Here is a 20,853-nt window from a genome sequence, read left to right as displayed (position 1 = left end):
ACATGTGAAGAGATTTCACTTGGTTCAATTTTCCTGTTTTCAAGGCTTCGCCGCCTTTGGGAAGAAGAAGTCTCAAGGCGTGGGATTGAAAAGGCGTCAGTGTTTCGAGTGATGCTGAGGTTCCAGAGAACAAGGATTATTTTCAATCTGCTTGGGAGCTGTTGCTTGTCGATCATGAGTGTACTGGGACCAGTAAGTGGCAGACGTGGTGAGGTTTGGGGGACTCCAGGCTCTAGAGATTTAGAAATTGAACTGGGGGCATGTTCCAGCCCAGGTCAGGAGTTGGGGATGTCTTTGTCTCTCAGCTAGTGTCCAGAAAACGAAGACCTTTTCAAGACAGTAAAGCATCATAGCAAGGTGTGTGAGCTCTGGAGTCACTGCTTGGGTTCACATCGTGACCCTGCCACTTAATTACTGGGTGACTTTGGTCAATTTAATCACCCTTTCTGTGCCTTGATTTCCTCATGAAACCCCATGACACCCTCAGGGGTAGACATTATGGAAACCCTCCTGTGTAAAATGGAGAACATCACCCTACCTGCCTCATACAGCGACGTGAAATGAGATAAGTACATAAAGCACTCAGAGCGTGGCCTGGCTCAGTCCATGTTAGCGCCTTTGGGGCACAGCCGAGCAGCTCCGGGACAGCAGGCGGCAGGAGCTGGCGGTGTCCTCCATGTGCCACAGTGAGGATGAGTGGTCTCTTTTCCTCAACTCCTGTTCCTAAGCCCAAGATTCTGATTTCAGAGAGGAGCTGATTGGCCAGCTGGAGTCACATGCTCTCCGGTTGTCCAGAGAAGGGTGGGGTACTTTGATGGCCAATCTGGCCCAGACTGCATGCAGTGGGGGAGGTGAGTGTCTCCCCAAAAGAAAGCTGAGGCACTTTTACCAGCTAAGGGGATATGGACATAGGTCAGGAAGAAATAGAAGTTGATGACACCACAGAGGTGACTGGGTTTGGTGACAGCTGGGTGCTGGGCATTCTCTATCCGTCCCTCCAAATCACTCTCACCACATTCCACCCTGCGCAGCGACCCAGTGTGGGTCATGTGACTGGGGTCTCCCTGAGTGGTTGGGTTTGACCAGTGGGAGATTCCAATAGAGGACTGGAGGAGGGAGAGAAGAATGAGTCAGGACACTTGCTGCCCAGGCTGCCTCTCTCCTTGTCACTGGAGCTTGGCTGCCGAGCTCTGGTTGGGGGGCCCTCTCTGCGTGACCTCCCTTTGAGGTCCCACGAACCTCACCCTCCCCTCGCCCCTTGGGTCTAGGGTGGTAACAGTCCCCTACTGTCACTAGCTCCTTGGTGTTCCACTGGTCCTTGTTGGGCTTCCTAAATTCTGCCCCCATGGTTGTAAAGAGCCAGCGTGTTAACTCTCCGTTTCCCAGTTTGTGTGCCTTGTGTGTCCCACCAGGGCCTGCTCCTAGGTGGCAGAGCTGGGTTTCAGACCTGGGTCAGCTGAACTCCCAAGTCTCCTCCAAGTGGACCTTGACCTTCTCGAGGTCAGGACTGTGCTGGAGTGGATTTCGGTCCTTCAGCAATTCCCCAACACTAACCCAGACCTCCCAACCCTTCTTTCAGACAACAGGTATCAATCCTGATCCGAATGATCCGAACTCCTGTCTCCTTTCAGGCGCTGATTATACCAAAGATCCTAGACTACTCCGAAGAGCAGTCAGGGGACGTCACCCGTGGAGTGGGACTGTGCCTTGCCCTTTTTCTCTCTGAGTGTCTGAAGTCTGTGAGTCTTTGCTCGAGTTGGATCATCAACCAGCGCACGGGCATAAGGTTTCGTGGGGCCATTTCCGCCTTTGCCTTTGAGAAGCTCATACAATTTAAGTCTCTAACACACATCACCTCGGGAGAGGTGAGTGCCTGGAACTGCCTATCCCAGACTGCACTTCCCCACCCCTCCTCCAGACGTCACTGCCTGGGCACCAAGAGAGGGACAAAGGGGATTAGGGAAGGAGGAAGAAAGACAAAGAAAAGACTTCTTAGGTTCAGTGTTGATAACCATCAACAGGGGCCTCTGGGCCTTGAAAACAGGTCAACCATAACCCAGGGAGATGCCATTTACATGCAGAGGGTTAGAGAGGCTTATTCATTTACGCCACAAATAGTTAAACTGAGGCCTATTCTGGGCCAGATTCTCTTCTAAGCCCTGGGGATATAGCCCTGAACAAAAAGATAGAAATCCCAAGTAGAAGCACATTGGAAAGCATATCCACCTTGCCAACCTGGGGGTGAGGGCATGGGAGGACTTGATGGCTTCAGGAAATCTTCTGGGGGAAGCCATTGTAGGTGGTCTCTCTGAGTTTGCATTTTCTTATATGCAAAAGAGGAATACTTTCACCTGCCTGGCAGTTGTTACTGCCCTTAGCTGGTCAGTTCTCTGGAACATGAGTTCTGGCAGTTTAGCTCCAGGATTCAATATTACCTAATAGTTTTGGGGTGGGCTTCCTCACTTTCCCCACCAATGAATATTCAGGATGCTTCCAGGCTTTGGCTTGCATAAGCAGTGTTGCAACGAACATCCGTGTATGTGTTTCCTCCAACACGTGGGACTGTTTCTCAACAGAGAAATGAATTTGTCACGTCATAGGGTTTGTGCAATATTTAATTTAAAAATATACTTTTAAATTGCCCTCCAAAGTGGCTATACCAACTTATGCACCCTAGTATACTTAAAAAGTTTTAAAAGCTCAGGCTAGGATACATCCTGGGAACTGGAAGGAGATTAGATTACAGTTAAAAGACAATCCCTTCTCAAGGGATTCAGATTGGTAATTATAAAATATATTAATGATGGCCTTAAAGATGTCTTGATTTGGAATGCTAGTTTTTATCTAGCTTTGAACTAGGCAGTGTATGCTGGGAAAGGAAAGTAGGCAGAAGAATCTATGGCAAAAAAGAAGGAGAAAGAAGATAATTCAGATCCTGCCTAGAAAATTCAGTTAATATTATTAGTAGTAGTCAAATAGAATAGAACAGAACAGAATAGTGGAACAGAAGCAATTCTTTGGAATCTGGATATTAGTAGCAGTAGTAACAGTGTTAGTAAAATACTTTTTATTGAATACATTTTATGTGGGCAGACACTTTATGTCTCACTGAAATTCTCACAAAACCATGTAATTATTCCAGCTTTACAGAAGGAGGAGCTGAAGCTCAGAATAGAAGCTCCTTGAGGGCCATACAGCCAGTCAAAAGAAAATAGTGAACCTGGGGTGTCCCTCTCCTCTCCCACCCTGCCTGCCAAGGCTTCCTGCTGGGGAACCTTCTGGGCACCTGGGAGGTGACACCTGTGCCCACAGGCTTGCTGTCTTACAGGCCATCAACTTCTTCACCAGCGACCTCAACTACCTGTTTGAGGGGGTGTACTACGGCCCCCTGGTGCTGCTCGCCGCGGCGTCCCTGATCGTCTGCACTGTTTCCGCCTGCCTCGTTCTCGGGCCCACTGCGCTCGTCGCCACTCTCTGCTACCTCCTGATCTTCCCGCTGGAGGTAATGTCTGTCTTTGCCACCCGCCTGATGCTGAGCGTTCCCCAGAATGCCCAGGGCCCTGCGACCTGAGATACCTGAGTTGGAATGCTGCCTGTCACAGACGGCTCCTTCCACTGTGGCTAAGTCAGCTCAGTTCCTGCCTCAAACTGTTCTCTGGCCACAGTGTCTGGTTAATAAATAAGAGCTGAGTATTATGTGCAAGGTCTACTTTGTAGGTTTCTATGGGAGATTATCTGCTTCACAGGTTTTCCTCAGTAAATAATCTCTGTAAGATTTCTGTTCCATTTCTTCTACCCGGAACGTGCTGATGTAATAATGCACGTGGTATTTGCCATTTGGCTGAGCACAATGTAATGGGGAAAGGGAAGCAAATTTGCTGCCAAAGAAACAGGTGAGTTAAAATTGGGCAATACAGAAGTGACTCTTGGATCATGTCTTCTCTGAATTATGGAAAGTAAATGTTTTCCTCCCTGACCACAGTCACCATGATCGAAAGGTGATTGTAATTGTTAGGGGGGTTTAGGGTTTCAGAAGGCAGAGGAGCCTTTTCTGTTTAGTTTCAGTTTGGTTAGCCACAGCCTGGCTTGGAACTTAGGAGAGAAAGGCCCCCGACACCCCAAGGCATGATGGCCTGAGAGCTTCCCTTGGAAAACCCTCAGCAGGGGCCTGGAACCAAGAGTCACAGTGGATTCTCTCAGCACAGAATGAAACCTGGTACTCAGTCCACACCTGGAGTTTACCTTTGGAAATACTCCTAGTTGTCCTGCTGTGCCAGGCCAAACTCTCCCACCCTGTCCAAAGAAGCCCTTGCACACCAGCAAACTTGCTGCGTCCCGACTGCAGGTGCTCATGACCAAAGCGGCCCTGAAGACGCAGCACCACGGGTCTGAGGTCAGCGACCAGCGCATCCGTGTGACCAGTGAGCTTCTCACTTGCATCAAGCTGATTAAAATGTACACCTGGGAGAAACCATTTGCAAAGATAATTGAAGGTATAAGAAGTCCTCCTTTCTGCTCAGAGCCTGGTGGTAGCCTGCGGGGCCGAGCCTCTCGCCTTTTGAGGATTTCTTTCTTGCTTTGGGGATTGTGCTGTGCTCTGGAGGGTGTTCTTGAATTTATCTTTGGTGTATCTCTTTTTTACCCTATAGACCTGAGGAGGAAGGAAAAGAAACTACTGGAGAGGAGCGGGTTGCTCCAGAGCCTGACCACGGCCACCTTGTTCATCGCCCCGACTGTGGCCTCAGCACTCATGATCCTCATCCACGTGTCCCTAGGGAGGAAACTCACAGCTTCAATAGTGAGTCTTTGCTGCTTCGTTTTCTCCCGTTTTCTTATGTGCTCTTTCCTAGCCCACGCCCCACAAGAGGCTAGGAGGCTTTGCAAAAGATCCTGTAAATTACTTTTGATTTTTCCAGCCTTCCTTGGGTGTTCTAGGTTTCTTTCATCTCAACCCAGCTGGGAATGTGGCATCTTGGGTAGCAGCTATGGAGGGAGGACAGCAGAATTATCTGGGGATGGGGGAGGGTGGTGTCTGACAGTTCTGATATACGCCTTGAGGTTGAGAATCTCGAATTGAAGAGTCTCTCTGATTTCCAAATAAGGGCCCTGGAACCGCACCTTAAATAAAAAGGCGTAGCTCCTTCTGTCTTTTCCTCTGTGGCCTGACCCTGGCTCTGAGAAGCAGCAGCTGCCTGCCAGGGTTAGGAATCCTGACTCTGTGAGCAAAATAAGAGAGTGCCGCTCGTGGGGAGGTGGTGATCCCGCTGAGGAGGCCAGCAGAGTGCACCCCAAGCAAGAAGGGGAGCATTTGAGAGCATTTGAGCATCTGTAGCCAAGGGCCTGTGTGTGCTCCAGACAGCTGTCACCTCTGCTTGTCTCACGCATACACCAGAAAAATCACCTTGAGAAGCCTGAAAGTGCTCTCCCGCCAACTCCTCCCAGTCTCCTCCTACACCGGCTTAGCCTCCTCAAATGAAGGAGCTGCTTGTTGGAAGCTGCAAGGGGGCTCTGTGGCTTGAGGCACTCTATCTGGGATAGAGGCCCCCAGGGAATGGAGGAAGCAGGAAGGGCGGCAACCCACACTGCCTCCTCTGCTTCCTCATCCAGGCCTTCACTGCAGTGGCAACCTTGAATCCCCTTCGGCTGGCTGTGTTCTATGGGCCCTTTGCAATCAAAGGCCTCACGAATTCCAAGTCTGCGGTGGAGAGGTTCAAGGTGAGTGGTCAGAGGACTGACAGCATGGCCTTCTGTTGGGTGCTCATTTGCCTTCAGCCCTCGTGATGTTCCTGCTGACAGCATCCCTTGTCCAAGGCAGAGACAAACCCAGGTAGAGAGAGGGACTAGGGAGCCCCATGCCCTCCTGTGCCTCGGCTGGGTGGGGCTGGACAACAGAGGAATCATGCTGCATCACTGTGCCCAAGGAGACCTTAGGATAGTGTATCCAAGCTAGGTTGCAGGTAGGTGCTCTGCAGACTGTATCCAGGTTTATGTAGGATTACCCACATAGTTTTGGTTTTTAAAAAAATCACATCTGTTTCTAGCATTTAAAAAACCTGGATATTTTATATGAAAATGGAGATGTCTGAATTCTCTTGAATAATCAGAAGATCTGGTGACACTGGACCACATTCTCCCATGACCACAAGCGGCTGGAGCAGAGGTGGTGGCTGCCCTGTTTAGATGCGGCATTTAGACACAGGTTGCTGCAGACCCCACCATGCCCATCATGCCTCCAGCCCTGGGGCTGCATTTTACTGCCATTTATCATCTTAGAAATGGTCTACTTCACTTATTTATACAGCTGGTCTTGCCCCAACAGACATCTGAATATGAAAACCCTAATCTAAACCAATTTTTAAAAGCCATTTTATAGTCATTCCATTTTAATCCATGCAGTCCTCAACTTAAAGCATTCATTACTCATTTATTCAGAAAATATTTATTGAGCACCTGGCACATGCCAGGTAGGGAGACTACTCCATTGAGTGTGACTAGCAAGGGCCCTTCTCTCAGGAAGTTCTGATCTGGTAGTGGAAACAGACAATTAACAAGTAAATTAATGATCAAAGAGGACTATATCACATCATGTGAAGAGCTACGACACCAATAGAACAGTGTGAAGCTCTAGAGAATGTATGGGGGGGCTGGGCTGCCGTGGGCAGGCTGGCCAGGGAAGGCCCCTGTGCGGGAGCGACTTTGAGCTGAGCGATGATGACTGGGCAGAAGGAGCTGCCAGTGCAAAAGCCCTGAGGCTGGAATGAACTTGGCTTGTCTGAGAAGCACAAAGACGGTTCTTTACCAACAGCCCTGGGAGCTTCCTTATCTTCTCAGCAGCTGCCAGGGCTGCTGCCGCCGCCTTCCCTCTCTGTGGCGTGCTGGGCTCCCCCTTCTCTCCTTCTGTGCCTGTTTTCACCGTGGAGTGGGCAGAGATGAGGAAGCTACAATCAGGTCCTGAAAGATGTCCAAAATGTCAATAAGTTTCCTTATCGATCTCTTTCTAAGCATTTCTCCAGGTGGGGACACGTGAACACAACTTGACTGCAGTGGGACCATGTTCCCCACCCACCGTTTTTTTTTTTTTTTTTTTTTTTGAGACAGTCTCACTTTGTTGCCCAGGCTAGAGTGAGTGCCGTGGCGTCAGCCTAGCTCACAGCAACCTCAAACTCCTGGGCTCAAGCGATCCTCCTGCCTCAGCCTCCCGAGTAGCTGGGACTACAGGCATGTGCCACCATGCCCGGCTAATTTTTTTTTTATATATATATTAGTTGGCCAATTAATTTCTTTCTATTTATAGTAGAGACGGGGTCTCTTGCTCAGGCTGGTTTTAAACTCCTGACCTTGAGCAATCCGCCCGCCTCGGCCTCCCAGAGAGCTAGGATTACAGGCGTGAGCCACCGCGCCCGGCCCCACCCACTGTTTTTGCTAGAATTCATGCAGTTCTACCTCCGTGTTTCATAGACAGGGAGCTGGAGACGTGGAGACGTGACCTGCCAATGATCATGTTTTGAGATGCAATACCCACATGACAATTCCCCTGTGTGAGACACAGGCAGACCTTTTTATTTTCAATAGCTGTAAATAAAATTTAATCAGAAAAACATCAGTGGTAGGAGTCAACAGCTGTTATCACTTGAGATGTGCTGAGGTAGGTCAGGCCTCAGCCAGCTGACGTGCAGGTGGTCTGTAGCTACGGAGGCATGGCCTGGTGGTCTGAAATTTGAAAAACACTGATCTAGAATTTTTACCAGCAGAAACTTGCCTCATTAAACCATACCAACTGGCCAACCAGAAAATTGGGTGCACATTGCTACTGAACTAAAGAACTGAATTCCTTTCCCTTCCCTTTCTTTTTGTCTCTACAGAAATTTTTCCTCCAGGAGAATCCTGTTTCCTATGTCCAGGAATTGCAAGACCCTAGTAAAGCTCTGGTTTTGGAGGATGCCACCCTGTCATGGCGACAGACCTGCCCTGGGATTGTCAATGGGGCATTGGAGCTGGAGAACAGGCATGCTTCTGAGGGGACGGCCAGGGCTCAGCCGCCTCTAGATGCCCTCAGGCCAGAGGACAAAGAGCACAGCCTGGGCCCAGCATTGCACAAGATCAACCTGGCGGTGTCAAAGGTAGCCTTGTCCAGGCTAGGCAGGCAGGCTGGCTGCTAGACTCTCAGGGCCTAAAGACAGAAGCTTGGCCAGGTGCCCCACCATTTCCTTGGTTAAAAACTGCCCTCTTCAAGATCGCCCTTTAAAATGCAAAGTTTTCATGGAGGGAAAATACAAGAAGTCTTTCACATTTTAGTATAAATTAATTGATCCTCTAAATTTTCTTTGGAATAGGCAAGACCAAAATAATTTGAGAGTACTATGTACTGGTCCTTAGAAGGACCAAGGGCACAGAAAGAAGACGGAGAGGGAGACTAAACTAGCATTAATGACATTCCTGCTACATGCCAAGCACTGTCCTGTGTATATTCTGTAAACTTCCTTTATATCTGGCTCCTTCTCTGCCTAATGTTTACAAGGGCTCTTCCTGCCCTCTTCTGTTCTCCCTCTGTTCTTCTCTTCTCTATTATCTATTTGTATAAATATATTTTTATTTCAACAGATTTAGGGGGTACAAGTGGAGTTCTGTTACATGGATATGTTGTATAGTGCTGAAGTCTGGGCTTTTAATGTACCCATCACCTGAAATGTATACATTGGTGTAACTTTTCATCCCTCACCTCCTTCCTCCCTCCCCACTTTGGGGTTTCTAATTCCATTAATCCACTCCGTGAGACCATGTGTACCCATAGCTTAGCTCCTACTCATAAGTGAGAACAGGCAGTATTTGATTTCCCATTCCTGAGTCACTTCACCCAGGATAATGACATCATTCCATTCTTTTTTATGACTGAGTAGTATTCCATGTTGTGTGTGTGTGTGTGTGTGTGTGTGTGTGTGTGTGTGTGTATACACACTCTATTTTCTTTATTCACTCATCAGTTGGTGGACACTTGGGTTGATTCCATATCTTTGCTGTCATGAATTGTACTGAGATAAACGTATGAGTGCAGGTATCTTTTTGATATGAATTCTTTTCCTTTGGGTAGATAACCAGTAATGGGATTGCAGGATCGAATGGTAGATCTACTTTTGGTTCTTTGAAAAGTCTCTATACTGTTTTCCATAGAAATTATACCAATTTACATTCTTACCAATAGTGTATAACAGTTCCCTTTTCATGACATCTGTGCCAACAGCTATTGTTTTTTGACTTTTTAATAATGGCCATTCTAACTGGATTAAAATAGTATCTCATTGTGGTTTTAATTTGCATTTCTCTGATGAATGGTGATGTTAAATATTTCTTCATATGTTTGTTGGCCATTTGTATATCTTCTTTTGAAAAATATCTGTTCATGTTATTTCCCCACTTTTTATTGGGATTATTTGTTATTTTGTTTTTTTTCTTGCTGAGTTGTTTGAATTTCCTTTTGAAGTCTTAGTCATAAATTATTTACCTTGGCCAATGTCCAGAAGAATTTTTCCTAGGTTTTATTCTAGAATTTCTGTGGCTTCAGGTCTTACATTTAAGTCTTTAATCCATCTTGAGTTAATTATTGTATATGGTGACAGTTAGGAATCTAGTTTCATTTTTCTGCATATGACTATCCAATTGCCCCAGCACCATTTATTGAATAGGGTGTCCTTTTCCCAGTGTATGTTTTGTCTGCTTTGTTGAAGATCAGTTGGTTGTAGGTACATGGCTTTATTTTGGGGTTCTCTATTCTGTTCCATTGATCTATGTATCTATTTTTATGCCAGTACACTGCTGTTTTGGTTATTGTGGCCTTGTAGTATAATTTGAAATAAAGTTTTGTGATTCCTCCAGTTTTGTTCTATTTGCTTAGGATTATTTTGGTTACTCTGGCTCTTTTTTTGGTTCCATATGAATTTTAGGATTGTTTTTTCTATTTCTGTGAAAAATGACATTGGTGTTTTGATAGGAATCACATTGATTCTGTAGATTGCTTTGGGCAGTATTGTCATTTTAACAATATTGATTCTTCTGATCCATGAACATGGGATGTTTTTCCATTTGTTTGTGTCATATACAATTTCTTTCATTAGTGTTTTGTAGTTATTCTTTCACCCTCTTGGTTAAATATATTCCTAGGTTTTTTGTTTGTTTGTTTGCTTATTTGTTTTTATAGCTATTGCAAATGGGATTGAGTTCTTGTTTGATTCTCTGCTTGCTTGTTATTGGTATATAGAAATGCTACTGATTTGTGTGCATTGATTTTGTAACCTGGGACTTTACTGAATTCATTTATCAACTCTAGGAGTCTTTTGGAGGTATCCTTAAAGTTTTCTAGGTAAAAGATCATATCATCAGCAAACAGAGGTAATTAGACTTTCTTTTTTCAATTTGGATGCCCTTTGTCTTGCCTGATTCCTCTGGCCAGGACTTCCAGTACTATGTTGAATAGGAGTAGTGACAGTGGACACCCTTGTCTTGTTCCAGTTTTTAGAGGGAATGTTATTAACTTTTCCCCATTCAATGTGATGTTGGCTGTGGGTTTGTCATGTATGGCTTTTATAATTTTGAGATATGTTCCTTCTAGGACTAGCTTATTGAGGGTTTTTATCATGAAGGGAAGCTGGATTTTATGGAATGCATTTTCTGCGTCTATTGAGATGATTATATGTTTTTTTGTTTTTAATTCTGCTTTATTTTTATTGACTTGAGTATGTTGATATGTTGCATATCCCATCTTTGCATGCCTAGGATAAAATCCACTTGTTTGTGGTATATTATCTTTTTCATGTGCTGTTGGATTTGGTTTGCTAGTATTTTGTTGAAGATTTTTGGATCTATGTTCTTCAGGGATATTGGTCTGTTGTTTTCTTTTTTTTGTTGTCATTGCATCCTTTCCTGGCTTTGGTATCAAGGTGATACTGGCTTCATAGAATGAATTAAGAAGAATTCCCTCCTTCTTGATCTTTTTGAAAAGTTTCAGTAGGGTTGGTACCAGTTCTGCTTTGTATATATGATATAATTCAGCTGTGAATCTGTCTGGTCTTGGGCTTTTTTTTTTTTTTCATTGAGAAATTTTGTATTATGGATTTAATGTTATTACTTGTTATTGGTCTGGTCAGGAATTCTATTTCTTCCTTATTTGACCTTGGGAGGTTGTATTTTTCCAGGAATTTATACATTTCCTCTAGGTTTTCTAGTTACAAAGAGATGTTCACAGTGGTCTTGGGTGGTCTTTTATATTAATATTTCTGTGGTTTCAGTTGTAATATCTCTCCTTTTCATTTCTGATTGAGCTTATTAGAATCTTCTCTATTCTTTTCTTGGTTAATCTAGCTAGTGATCTATCAATTTCATTTATATTTTCAAAGAACCAATGTTTTATTTTGTTAATCCTTTGTATTTTTTTTTCTAGTCTCAATTTTGTTTAGTTCTGCTGTGATCTTTGTTATTTGTTTTCTTCTGCTAGCTTTGAGTTTGGTTTGTTCTTGCTTTTCTAGTTCCTCAAGGTACAACATTAGGTTGTTAATTCTGATTTTTCAATCTTTCTGATGTAGGCATTTAACACTATAAACTTCCCTCTTAGCTCTGCTTTTTCTGTATACCCAAGGTTTGGATATGTTGTGTCACAATTTTCATTTGTTTCATGAAATATTTTAATTTCCACTTGATTTCATCATTGACCCAAACAACATTCAGGAGCAGGTTGTTTAATTTCTGTGTATTTGTATACTTCTGAGAGTTTCTCTTAGAATTGATTTCTAGTTTTATTCCACTGTGGTTTGATACTTGACATGATTCTTATTTTTTTAAATATATTCAGACCTAACTTTTGTCCTAATATATGGTCTATCTTGGAAAATGCTCCATGCACTGATGAAAAGAATGCATATTGTGTAGCTGTAGGTAGAATGTTCTGTAAATATCAGTTAGGTCCATTTGTATTAGAGTCCAGTTTAAGTCCAGTGTTTCTTTGTTCATTTCCTGCCTCTGTGATCTTTCTAGTACTGTCAGTGGGGACTTGAAGTCACCCATTATTAGTGTGCTGTGGCCTATGTGTTTTCTTAGGTCTGGTAATATTTGTTTTATGAATCACGGTGCTCCAGTTGAGTGCATATATATTGAGGATTGTTGAATCTTTTTGTTGAATTGATCCCTTTATCATTATATTATAACCTTCTTTGTCTTTTTTATTGCTGTTGATTTAAAGTCTGTTTTATCTGATTTAAGTATAACTACTCTTGCTCACTTTCGGTTTCTATTTGAGTTGAATATCTTTTCCACATCTTCACCTTGAGTCTATAAAAGTCTTTATTAGTTAAGTGAGTCTCTTATAGGAGCATATGTTTCAGTTCTGTTTTTTTTTAATCCTTTGTAAAGTGGTACATTTAGTCCATTTATGTTCAAAATTAATATAGATACATGAGTTTTTGTTCTGTTATAATGTTAATTGTTACCTAATTGCTTTGTATTCTCAATTGTGTAATTGTTTTATAAGACCTGTGATTTTTATTGTTGCATCTATCTTTATAATAATGAGTATCAACTTTTTGTTTCCATGTTAAGAATTCCCTTAAGCATTTTTTATAGGGCCAGTCTAGTGGTGACAAATCCCCTTGGTATTTGCTTATCTGGGGAAGACTTATTTCTCTTTCATTTATGAAGCTTTATTTAGCAGGATACAAACTTCATGGCCGACAGTTCTTTCCTTTGAAATCATTAAAAATAGGACCCCAATCTCTCCTGACTTATAAGGTTCCCACTGGGAAGTGTGTTGTCAGTCTGATGGGCTTTCCTTTGTAGGTAATTAGATATTTTTGTCTTGCTGCTTTTAAAATTTTTCCTTCACATTGACTTTAGATAGTCTGATGACTATATGCTTTGGTGAAGGCCTTCATGCAATGTCTCTCTGTAGTGTTTGCTGAGCCTCTCGTATCTTGATCTCTAAAACTCTTGTAAGACCAGGGAAGTTTTCCTCAATTATTACTTCAAATATGTTTCACACACTTTTTTTTTTCTCTTCTCCCTTAAGAATATCTATGACTCATAGGCTTGATCACTTGCCATAATCTCATATTTCTTAAAGGCTATGTACATTTTTTAAACGTTATTTTTTCTTTATTTTTGTCTGACTGGGTTAATTCAAAAGATCTATCTTCAAGTTCTGAAATTCTTTCTTCATACTTGGTCAATTGTATTGCTGACCTTTCAACAGCATTTTGTAATTCTTTCAATGAGGCTTTTATTATCAGAAGTTCTGTTTGGGGTTTTTTTTTAAATCTATGTCTGTAGTAAATTTTTCATTTATATCCTGAATTGTTTTTCTGGTTTCTCTGCATTGAATTTCAACTTTTTCTTGTATCTCATTGAAATTTCCTTATAATCCATGTTTTTAATTCTTTATATGTCATTTCAGAATTTCAATTTTGGTTGGGATATATGGTCTATCTTGGAAAAAGTTCCACGTGCTGATGAAAAGAATGAATACTCTGCAGCTGTAGGGTAGAATGAGCTGGGGAAGAATTGCCAGAGAACTAGTGGGATCCTTGGGGGGTCAGGAGACATTCTGCTTTCTTATACTGCCAGCGTTCTTACACTGGTTCCTTCTCATCTGAAGAAGCTGTCATTTCTTATTTTTGAATTTACTTTCTGATGGTATGTGTTTGTTCTTGTTTACTGGGAAGGGCTCTCTATCAGGGTGAGTTCCCTGCTCAGCCCCAGAAGGGTGCACACAGCTGCTTGGGGCTGGGCTGCCACATTTGCCCGCAGGCACTACGGTGGTGCGTGCAGGCTCCAGCACTGACAGGAGTGGCCGGGGGCTCCTGGTTAGCACGTTGGGGTCTCCGTGGGGTGGGGGTGCTGCACCGTCTCCGCAGCTTAGGCTGGCAGGATTGCGATCTGCTTCCCTATGGTGAGCCTGTCCTGGGGCTTGTGACTCTCACTTCAGTCAGTTACTGTCATCCATCTCCAGGCTACAGTGTCCCTCCCCGAGAGCCATGGGTAACACCTGTGCCACAGCTCTCCGCCCAAATGGTTCTGGGGCAGAACCTCTGCCGTTAGCCCAGAACAGACAGCTCTGTGGCTCGCCCGTTCTCCTCCGCAGTGAGCGCTGCGGCCCCGTGGAGAGCCGGGCGGCTCTGCCTTCAGTGTGTGGAGGTCGGTGCCAGCTGTGGTGCTCCTGGCAGTTTGTGTCAACCCAACCGCAGGCCGCTGGTGAAGTGCTCAGGTGCTAGCTGTGGTGGACTACATTAGGTCATCTCCAATCTCCAGGCCCGCCTATGGTGTACTTGAGACCTGGGGTCGGGGGCTGGACAGGGATTGGGCTGGTTAACCTGACCTCATGCCCTTCGGGGTTCGGGACTGGCTGTGATAGGGAAGGGAGGGCTGACCCCTTGGTCGCTGTGGAATGCTCAAGCAGGGGCAGGGCAGGTGTGCTTGAGGCCTGCCACAGGCAGAGTGGTGGAGGCAGGCAGCTGGGGGCGCGTGGAGCACGTCACTTGCACGTCAACTCAGGAGGGCGCACTATTGTCCTTCCAGTGGTCAAGGACCTGGACGTCAAACTTGATTCCTTTCCTTCCCTCCCAGCAGACCAGTCTGCCAGCTCTATGAGCATCTCTCCTACACCCAGCCACCTTTCACCCTAGCCCCCGCACTGCTCTAGCCCCAGCCACCATCCTGCCGTTCTCACAACCTCCCTACCAGAGTCTGTTTCCACTTTTGCCCTCTTATAATCCACTGCCATGCAGTAGACAGAAGGACCTTTCTAAAACATTAACCAATTCAAGTCACTGTCCTGCTTAAACTCTTCAGTGACCTCCCAGTACCCCAAGGACAGCACCCGGTTTTCTCCAAATCTACCTGTACCTCTGACCTCTTCTCCCATCCACTTCCTCCTCACCAGCCTCACAGACTTCTCAACCTTGTCTGGCCTCAGGACTGTTGCACTTCCTCTTCCCACGTCCAGAAACATCTTACTCTAGATCTTCCTATGTCTCGCTCTTTCTTGGTGTTCAGGGCTAAGTTGCAATGACATCTGCTCTAAAGAAGCTTTCTTGGCCAACACATCTAAAATCGCCTTACCTCCCAACTCTCTGTCACAGTGGCCGATTTCACTTTATTTATTTCACTTATCACTGCTTGATTTAATTAATTAATTAATTTGTCTTCCCTGGGTCCACTAGAGTATAAGTTCAATGAGAGTTTTTCCTTCATTACTTGGTACATAGAAGAAATACAAATCACTATTTGACAGATGAATGATGAATGAAGGGTTGAACGTGTGCATAAATTCTGTGGTGCTGGCTTCTTTATCCCCCTTTTACAGATGAAAAAACTGATGTTCAGGGAGGCTAAGTGACTTTCCCAGGATTACAGAGTAGATTAGTTGCCTATCTGGAATTCAGGTTTCTTGCCATCTGTGTTCTGGAGTTCTCTGCCACTCCCCGTAATTTCCTTCCTCTCAGGTTACCCTTTTCCCCATAGACTCAGCTCAAAGTGCCGCTCGAGCTGTGTTTGCCGAGGGGTCTGGGATTGCATGCAGTCATTTTGTTTTCAGTTTGTCCTTGTGTGTTCGAATAGTCGCCCTACCCTGGGGAAGTGGGAAGGCTGTGCTGTCCTAAGACCTGTCTGTCCTTCTTGGCTTTGCAGGGAACGATGTTAGGGATCTGTGGCAACACGGGGAGTGGCAAGAGCAGCCTGTTGTCGGCCATCCTGGGAGAGGTAAGTGACTCGTGGCCACATGCGTGCCTGCCCGCGGGCAGTCCAGATGCACCCCAGCTGGCAGCCCTCCAGCAAGGCTTCCTGCCGCTCTCTTCCTCACAGGGGTCTGAGCAAGTGGGATTTTTATAAATTGAAAATGATGGCGCATGCACCGGTGGGGGAGGGAGCTGCACAGATGCTCCCTCCTTGGTGGCACTTTCTTCCCACCCGAGGCAACACTCGTGGTGGGCCAGCTGCATCTCAGACCACCTGGAGCCCCATGCTCTCCTGTGCTCTGTGGTGATACAGGGCGTGTCCAAGTTAATGTGGTGATAAGAATCATTGTGTGAAGCCAAACTCACTCCGTTGCGGGGCATGACAATGTGCAGAGCGAACTGGGGGGGGCAGATGGGATGGGGCAATCTCACTCAGACCCCAGCAGCGGGATCTGTGCGTCTGCTGGTGCCCTTACCCTTGAGGTTTGAGGTCCCCGACTGCACCTGCTGTAGACGTGTTTGATGTCTGCTTCATCCGTGCTCATGAAGACATGTGGCTCACACATCCCTTCTCCAAACCCACCCGAATCCTTTGCTGTGCACACCTCGCACCGATAACGTGAAGCGCGCACAGGCCTGTCCTGTGTTCATGGCCCTCCCCGCTCTCACCAGCCCTTCGCCCTCAGCCCCGGCCTCTGGGCTGCTCTCTCTTGCTCCCCCTTTCTTTGCACAGTGTCCCCCTTCCCACGGTGCTGGGAGAACCAGAAGTTCCCTTCCTTTCTGTGGCTCTTCCCTGGGCTCCTCCTCCCAGACAGCCCTCCCGGCCCGCTCCTCTCCTGGCACAGCGGCCGGCGCCTCTCTCTGCGCGCCACACGGGCGGCCTCGCCGCAGCTTCTTTGCAACTGAGGAGAAGAAGACTCCATTTAAAAAAATAGCAAAAGTAATTTGAATACTTACATGCCAGGTCCTGCTTTAAGAGCTTTCTGTTTCTTCATCCAACCTTGATAACGAGACTACAAGGAAGGCGCAGTCATGGCGCATTTATAGATGAGTAAAGGAGGTTCAGAGAGGCGACTTGCCCACAGTCACACAGCAGCTGAGGGGTGATCCGGCGTCAAAAGCCACATGCACGCAAGGTCAGAGCTCTGCTGCCCGGCAGCTTCCATGCAAGGCCACCTTTCCATGTAGCCCGTGGTTTGTCAGTTTCCCCTACAAATGAACCAGTCACTTTCCTTCCAGTAAAGAGAAACAAAGAGATGTGAAGTCAAATTTTTATTCTAATTAATTGAAGCCTGGCTCCAAATCAAAAGTAAAAAGCATAGGACAAAACAGAGAAAGAGGCCAGGAAGATGTGGGCCTGTGCTGGGGTGGTGGGGCTGGGGTCAGGCTCTGTTTTTTTTCAGCATGTGTTTTTAAACTTATTGTACAGAAAAGCAGGAAGAACACTGTAGTAAAGACCCATATACCCACCACCTAGATTCCACAGTGGATACTATTTGCCTATCGGCCTTAGCTATGTAGATATATATTTTGCATTACTTTAAATTATAGAAGTTATAACACTTTCCCCAGTAAATACTTCATCATAAAGTCTGAAAATAAGGAAATTTTTCTATCTAACCACGATAACATTGTCATGCCTAACAATAATAATTCCGTAATGCGCAGGCACGGTCGGAGATGGAACTTCCAGTCTGCACCACGAAGACCGTGGAGGCACTGCTTGCCAGCGGGTGGGGCTGGGGAATAAGAGGAAGGAAGGTATGGGGTGTCTTGGGTTCAGTCAAAGCAGTAACTGGCTTGGCTTATCTCCAGCCGCTTCCACATGTTCTCGTGTCTGTGCCTTCAGACTCGCCGGTGGGCCTGGCAGGCCATGTTCAAAGTCACTTACATAGGAGAGCCCCCAGGGTCCCTGAGCAGTGTGGCCACTGATCCAGGCAGGGTCTGTCCCTGGCCTGCTCTGGTCCTGAGGCTGCCCTGGTTCTGCTGCAGATGCACTTGCTCGAGGGCTCGGTTGGGGTGCACGGAAGCCTGGCCTATGTCCCCCAGCAGGCCTGGATCATCAGGGGTACTGTCCGGGACAACATCCTCCTGGGAGGCCAGTATGACAAGGCCCGGTAAGCTTCAGGGAGGGCAGGGAGGAACATGGGCATGCAGCAGATTTGGGGAGGGACCTCCAGCTGCTAATAGTAATTTGACAACTGCTAACACTTTCGTGTGCCTATTTATTTATTTATTTATTTTATTATAATTTAAAATAGCCAGTAATCGTGTGCCTATTTATATATGTGCCATATTTCCTCCTCACTGTGGAAGAAATATTACCATATTCATTTTCTAAATGAGTCAGCTGAGGCCCCAAGAAGCTAAATAATTTTCCCAAAGTCACACAGTTGGTACAATCTGAAAGAGCTAGAATTTGAACCCAGTTGCTTTCAGAAACTTCACACTTACCTATTAGGTTATATTTGTTCAAAATACTCAATACGCTCTCCACCTCCAAAATGTTACATTAAAACTTCATTTGTGTTAATTAAATCCTGAATCACAAAGAAAACAAATGACAGTGATGAGCTTCTGCAGTCTATAGGAAATGAATTTGGATTCATGGCCTAGTGGACCTACCATATCCCATCCATATCCCTTCCTCCCCTCCCCCAGAATCCTGGGGTTAACCTGCTTAACATGTGCTCCTGGATGTCAAGAGTGAAGCCTATTCAGTGGAGGATCCAGGAAAACTACAGCTATGCTTCCATCATAGGATGTGGACGCTGACCTCCTTTGGCTGCTTGATTTTGCAATCTGCCCCATAACAACACAGGGTGGTGGAGCTATGTGGGTGCAAACACTGGCCATCTCCATCTGGTCGTCCTGGGGGTGCCTCTCAGTCCTGTCTGATACCAGCTCATGAGCACCCTGTTTACCCAGCCCCACTCTCCTGGCTTCTCTTCCCAAACTACACAATTCAGTTTAATGGCGTCACCCAGACTGTGCACCCCAGCAAGCCTGACACCCCTCCTGTGATACCTCCCATGTCTAACTGGTCAGCAACCCTGGATAAGTTTACCTCCTGAATATCTCTTGTATCTGTCTCTTCTCCATCTCTGCTGCTAGTTCTAGTCTGGGATCTCTTGTTTGAACAGTTCTCACTGCTCCTGCCCTTGGATCCTTGTCCCTAATCTCCCCCTCGGTTCCGCCCTGTGGACTGTCTCCAGGGCGACCATCCTAAAACATAGCTCTCCTCTTGCCACTGCTGTGCTGTAAGGCTGATACAACTCATAGAGCAGTTTTTTTTTTTTTTAAAGTGATCAAACTCACCAGATCAGAGCAGTTTTTAAACATCAAAAGTAAAAGTGTACCAACCCTTTGACACAACAAATCCACTGCTAGGTATTTCGTGTGTAGGTATTTTCACCCACGAAGACAAAGCCTTATATATAAGAACGTTCACACTGCATTGCTCATGGAGCAGGAAAATAGAAACAGCCCAGGTGTCCGTCACTAGGGCACTGGTTAAATAATTTATGGTACAGCCTCATAATGGAATGCTATAGTGCCATTAAACAAATAAACCTATATGTGCTGCACACATGCATACATGAATAGATTGTTTCTGAATAAATACATAAGAAACTGTAATAGGGGCCGCTTCTGAGGAAAGCAACTGAGGGTCAAACATGAGAAGGGATATTTGCTTTTCACTGCATCTTTTTGTTCTGTCTAAATATTAATATTTACTGAGAACACATATTATTAATAATCTAAAAGAAATGAAAGAGGGAAGGAAATTTTAGAAAGGCTCTAGTTTACTATTAAACACAAGGTCAAGTCCAAATTTCTTAGCATGGAATTCAAGACTTTTTCCCCTTCAACACTTGGGAAGGGTGGGGGCCAGCGGGCTGGCCACCGGCCCCTCACAGCTCCCTGTCCTTTGCAGGTACCTCCAGGTCCTCCACTGCTGTTCCCTGAATCGGGACCTGGAACTTCTTCCCTTTGGAGACATGACGGAGGTGAGTGGGGGGCGAGCGTCCCCAGCTCCGTGGTGGTGTTGGTGCTCTGGTGTTCAGCTGCCTCCTGGGCAGGGAGAGGAGGGACCCCAGCCCTTCCTTCCAGAAGCAGCTTCCTTCCCTAGCTTTCCCCGCAGCTGCTTCTTCAAAGCCAAGAACAAAGCCTCCCCCACTGAGGGAAGTTGGGGCTCACTTCAGGGAGAGCAGCGGAGAAGAAAAAGGCTACCTTAGCCCACACAGGTGGAGTGCTGACCTCAAGCCCTCCTTCTGAAGCAAGAGCAGAGACCCTGTAGAGCTCAGAACCACCTGTGCCCTTGTGCCCCATCCGCCCACCCTGCCCCACTCTGGACAGCACTTTCTTTGCCAGTGTAACATCAGCCAGCACCCCACAGGGGCGATGTGATTTCTGACTGTAACATTTTCCTGATAATTCACTATCTTAAACTGCAGCCACTTTTAATCCACATAAAACTCCCCGTCCAAGATAAAAGTAGTATTGTTGTCTTGGTTTTAATTATCTGATACTAGTTCAGTCTGTTGAACACTACTACATGCAAGGTACTACTAGCAACTTGGGTGCAGTGTCTTAGGCAAGCCTCACAATAACCTGAGGAGGGAATCCTTTTGTTACCCTTCTCTTAGAGCTGGGACTAGAAATCCTCGAAAGCAGAGAGCTCACTTCTCAATAGGAGGAGCAAGGTCCCATCTGTAAAATGGCGTAAATAAGAGTGCTGACTTGATCAGGTTGCTTTGAGGTTTAAATGAATTAATAATACATACAAACTACTTTTTATTCCTTTTTAAAAACCAAATTGGTTAACTGTCATGTGCTAGCTTTCAACATGAAGAGCATTTCAAATGGGGGACTATCTTTTACGTAATTTTCTCATTAACAGGAAATGGTGAGTAGGATATGATTAGATTTTCCCATTTGTTGGCTGTTTACTTTGGATAAAGATTTAACTAACTATGTACTTTGCCTTATAATGTATGAAGTGTGTGAAACTCAACTTAATGAAAACTCATGGGTGAAACCCTAGCTTTGTGGGTTGAGGCAGTGGAAGCTTCATTTGTTTTTCTTTTGTTTGCCTTCATTCCCTCTTCCAACTCCTCTTCCAGGCCTCCAGTAACCACCA

At 45.5% G+C, this 20,853-nt stretch overlaps 1 protein-coding gene across 3 annotated transcripts in view; it reads left to right on the top strand.

Annotated features, from left to right (window-relative positions):
• ABCC11 (ATP binding cassette subfamily C member 11) overlaps positions 1-20,853 on the top strand; it is a 72,508-nt gene that overhangs the window by 9,198 nt on the left and 42,457 nt on the right. For all 3 annotated transcript variants that reach the window (XM_075995613.1, XM_075995611.1, XM_075995612.1), the window contains 10 exons: positions 45-192; positions 1,632-1,865; positions 3,329-3,502; positions 4,346-4,493; positions 4,650-4,798; positions 5,608-5,715; positions 7,863-8,120; positions 15,664-15,735; positions 17,703-17,827; positions 19,648-19,720. In XM_075995613.1, the coding sequence (XP_075851728.1) occupies positions 45-192; positions 1,632-1,865; positions 3,329-3,502; positions 4,346-4,493; positions 4,650-4,798; positions 5,608-5,715; positions 7,863-8,120; positions 15,664-15,735; positions 17,703-17,827; positions 19,648-19,720 (1,489 nt within the window). The remainder of the gene's footprint in view (positions 1-44; positions 193-1,631; positions 1,866-3,328; positions 3,503-4,345; positions 4,494-4,649; positions 4,799-5,607; positions 5,716-7,862; positions 8,121-15,663; positions 15,736-17,702; positions 17,828-19,647; positions 19,721-20,853) is intronic.

This window comes from Microcebus murinus, chromosome 20 (genome assembly GCF_040939455.1).
Source record: "Microcebus murinus isolate Inina chromosome 20, M.murinus_Inina_mat1.0, whole genome shotgun sequence".
NCBI classification, from domain to species: Eukaryota; Metazoa; Chordata; class Mammalia; order Primates; family Cheirogaleidae; genus Microcebus; species Microcebus murinus.
This window is presented reverse-complemented; position numbering and strand designations above follow the sequence as displayed.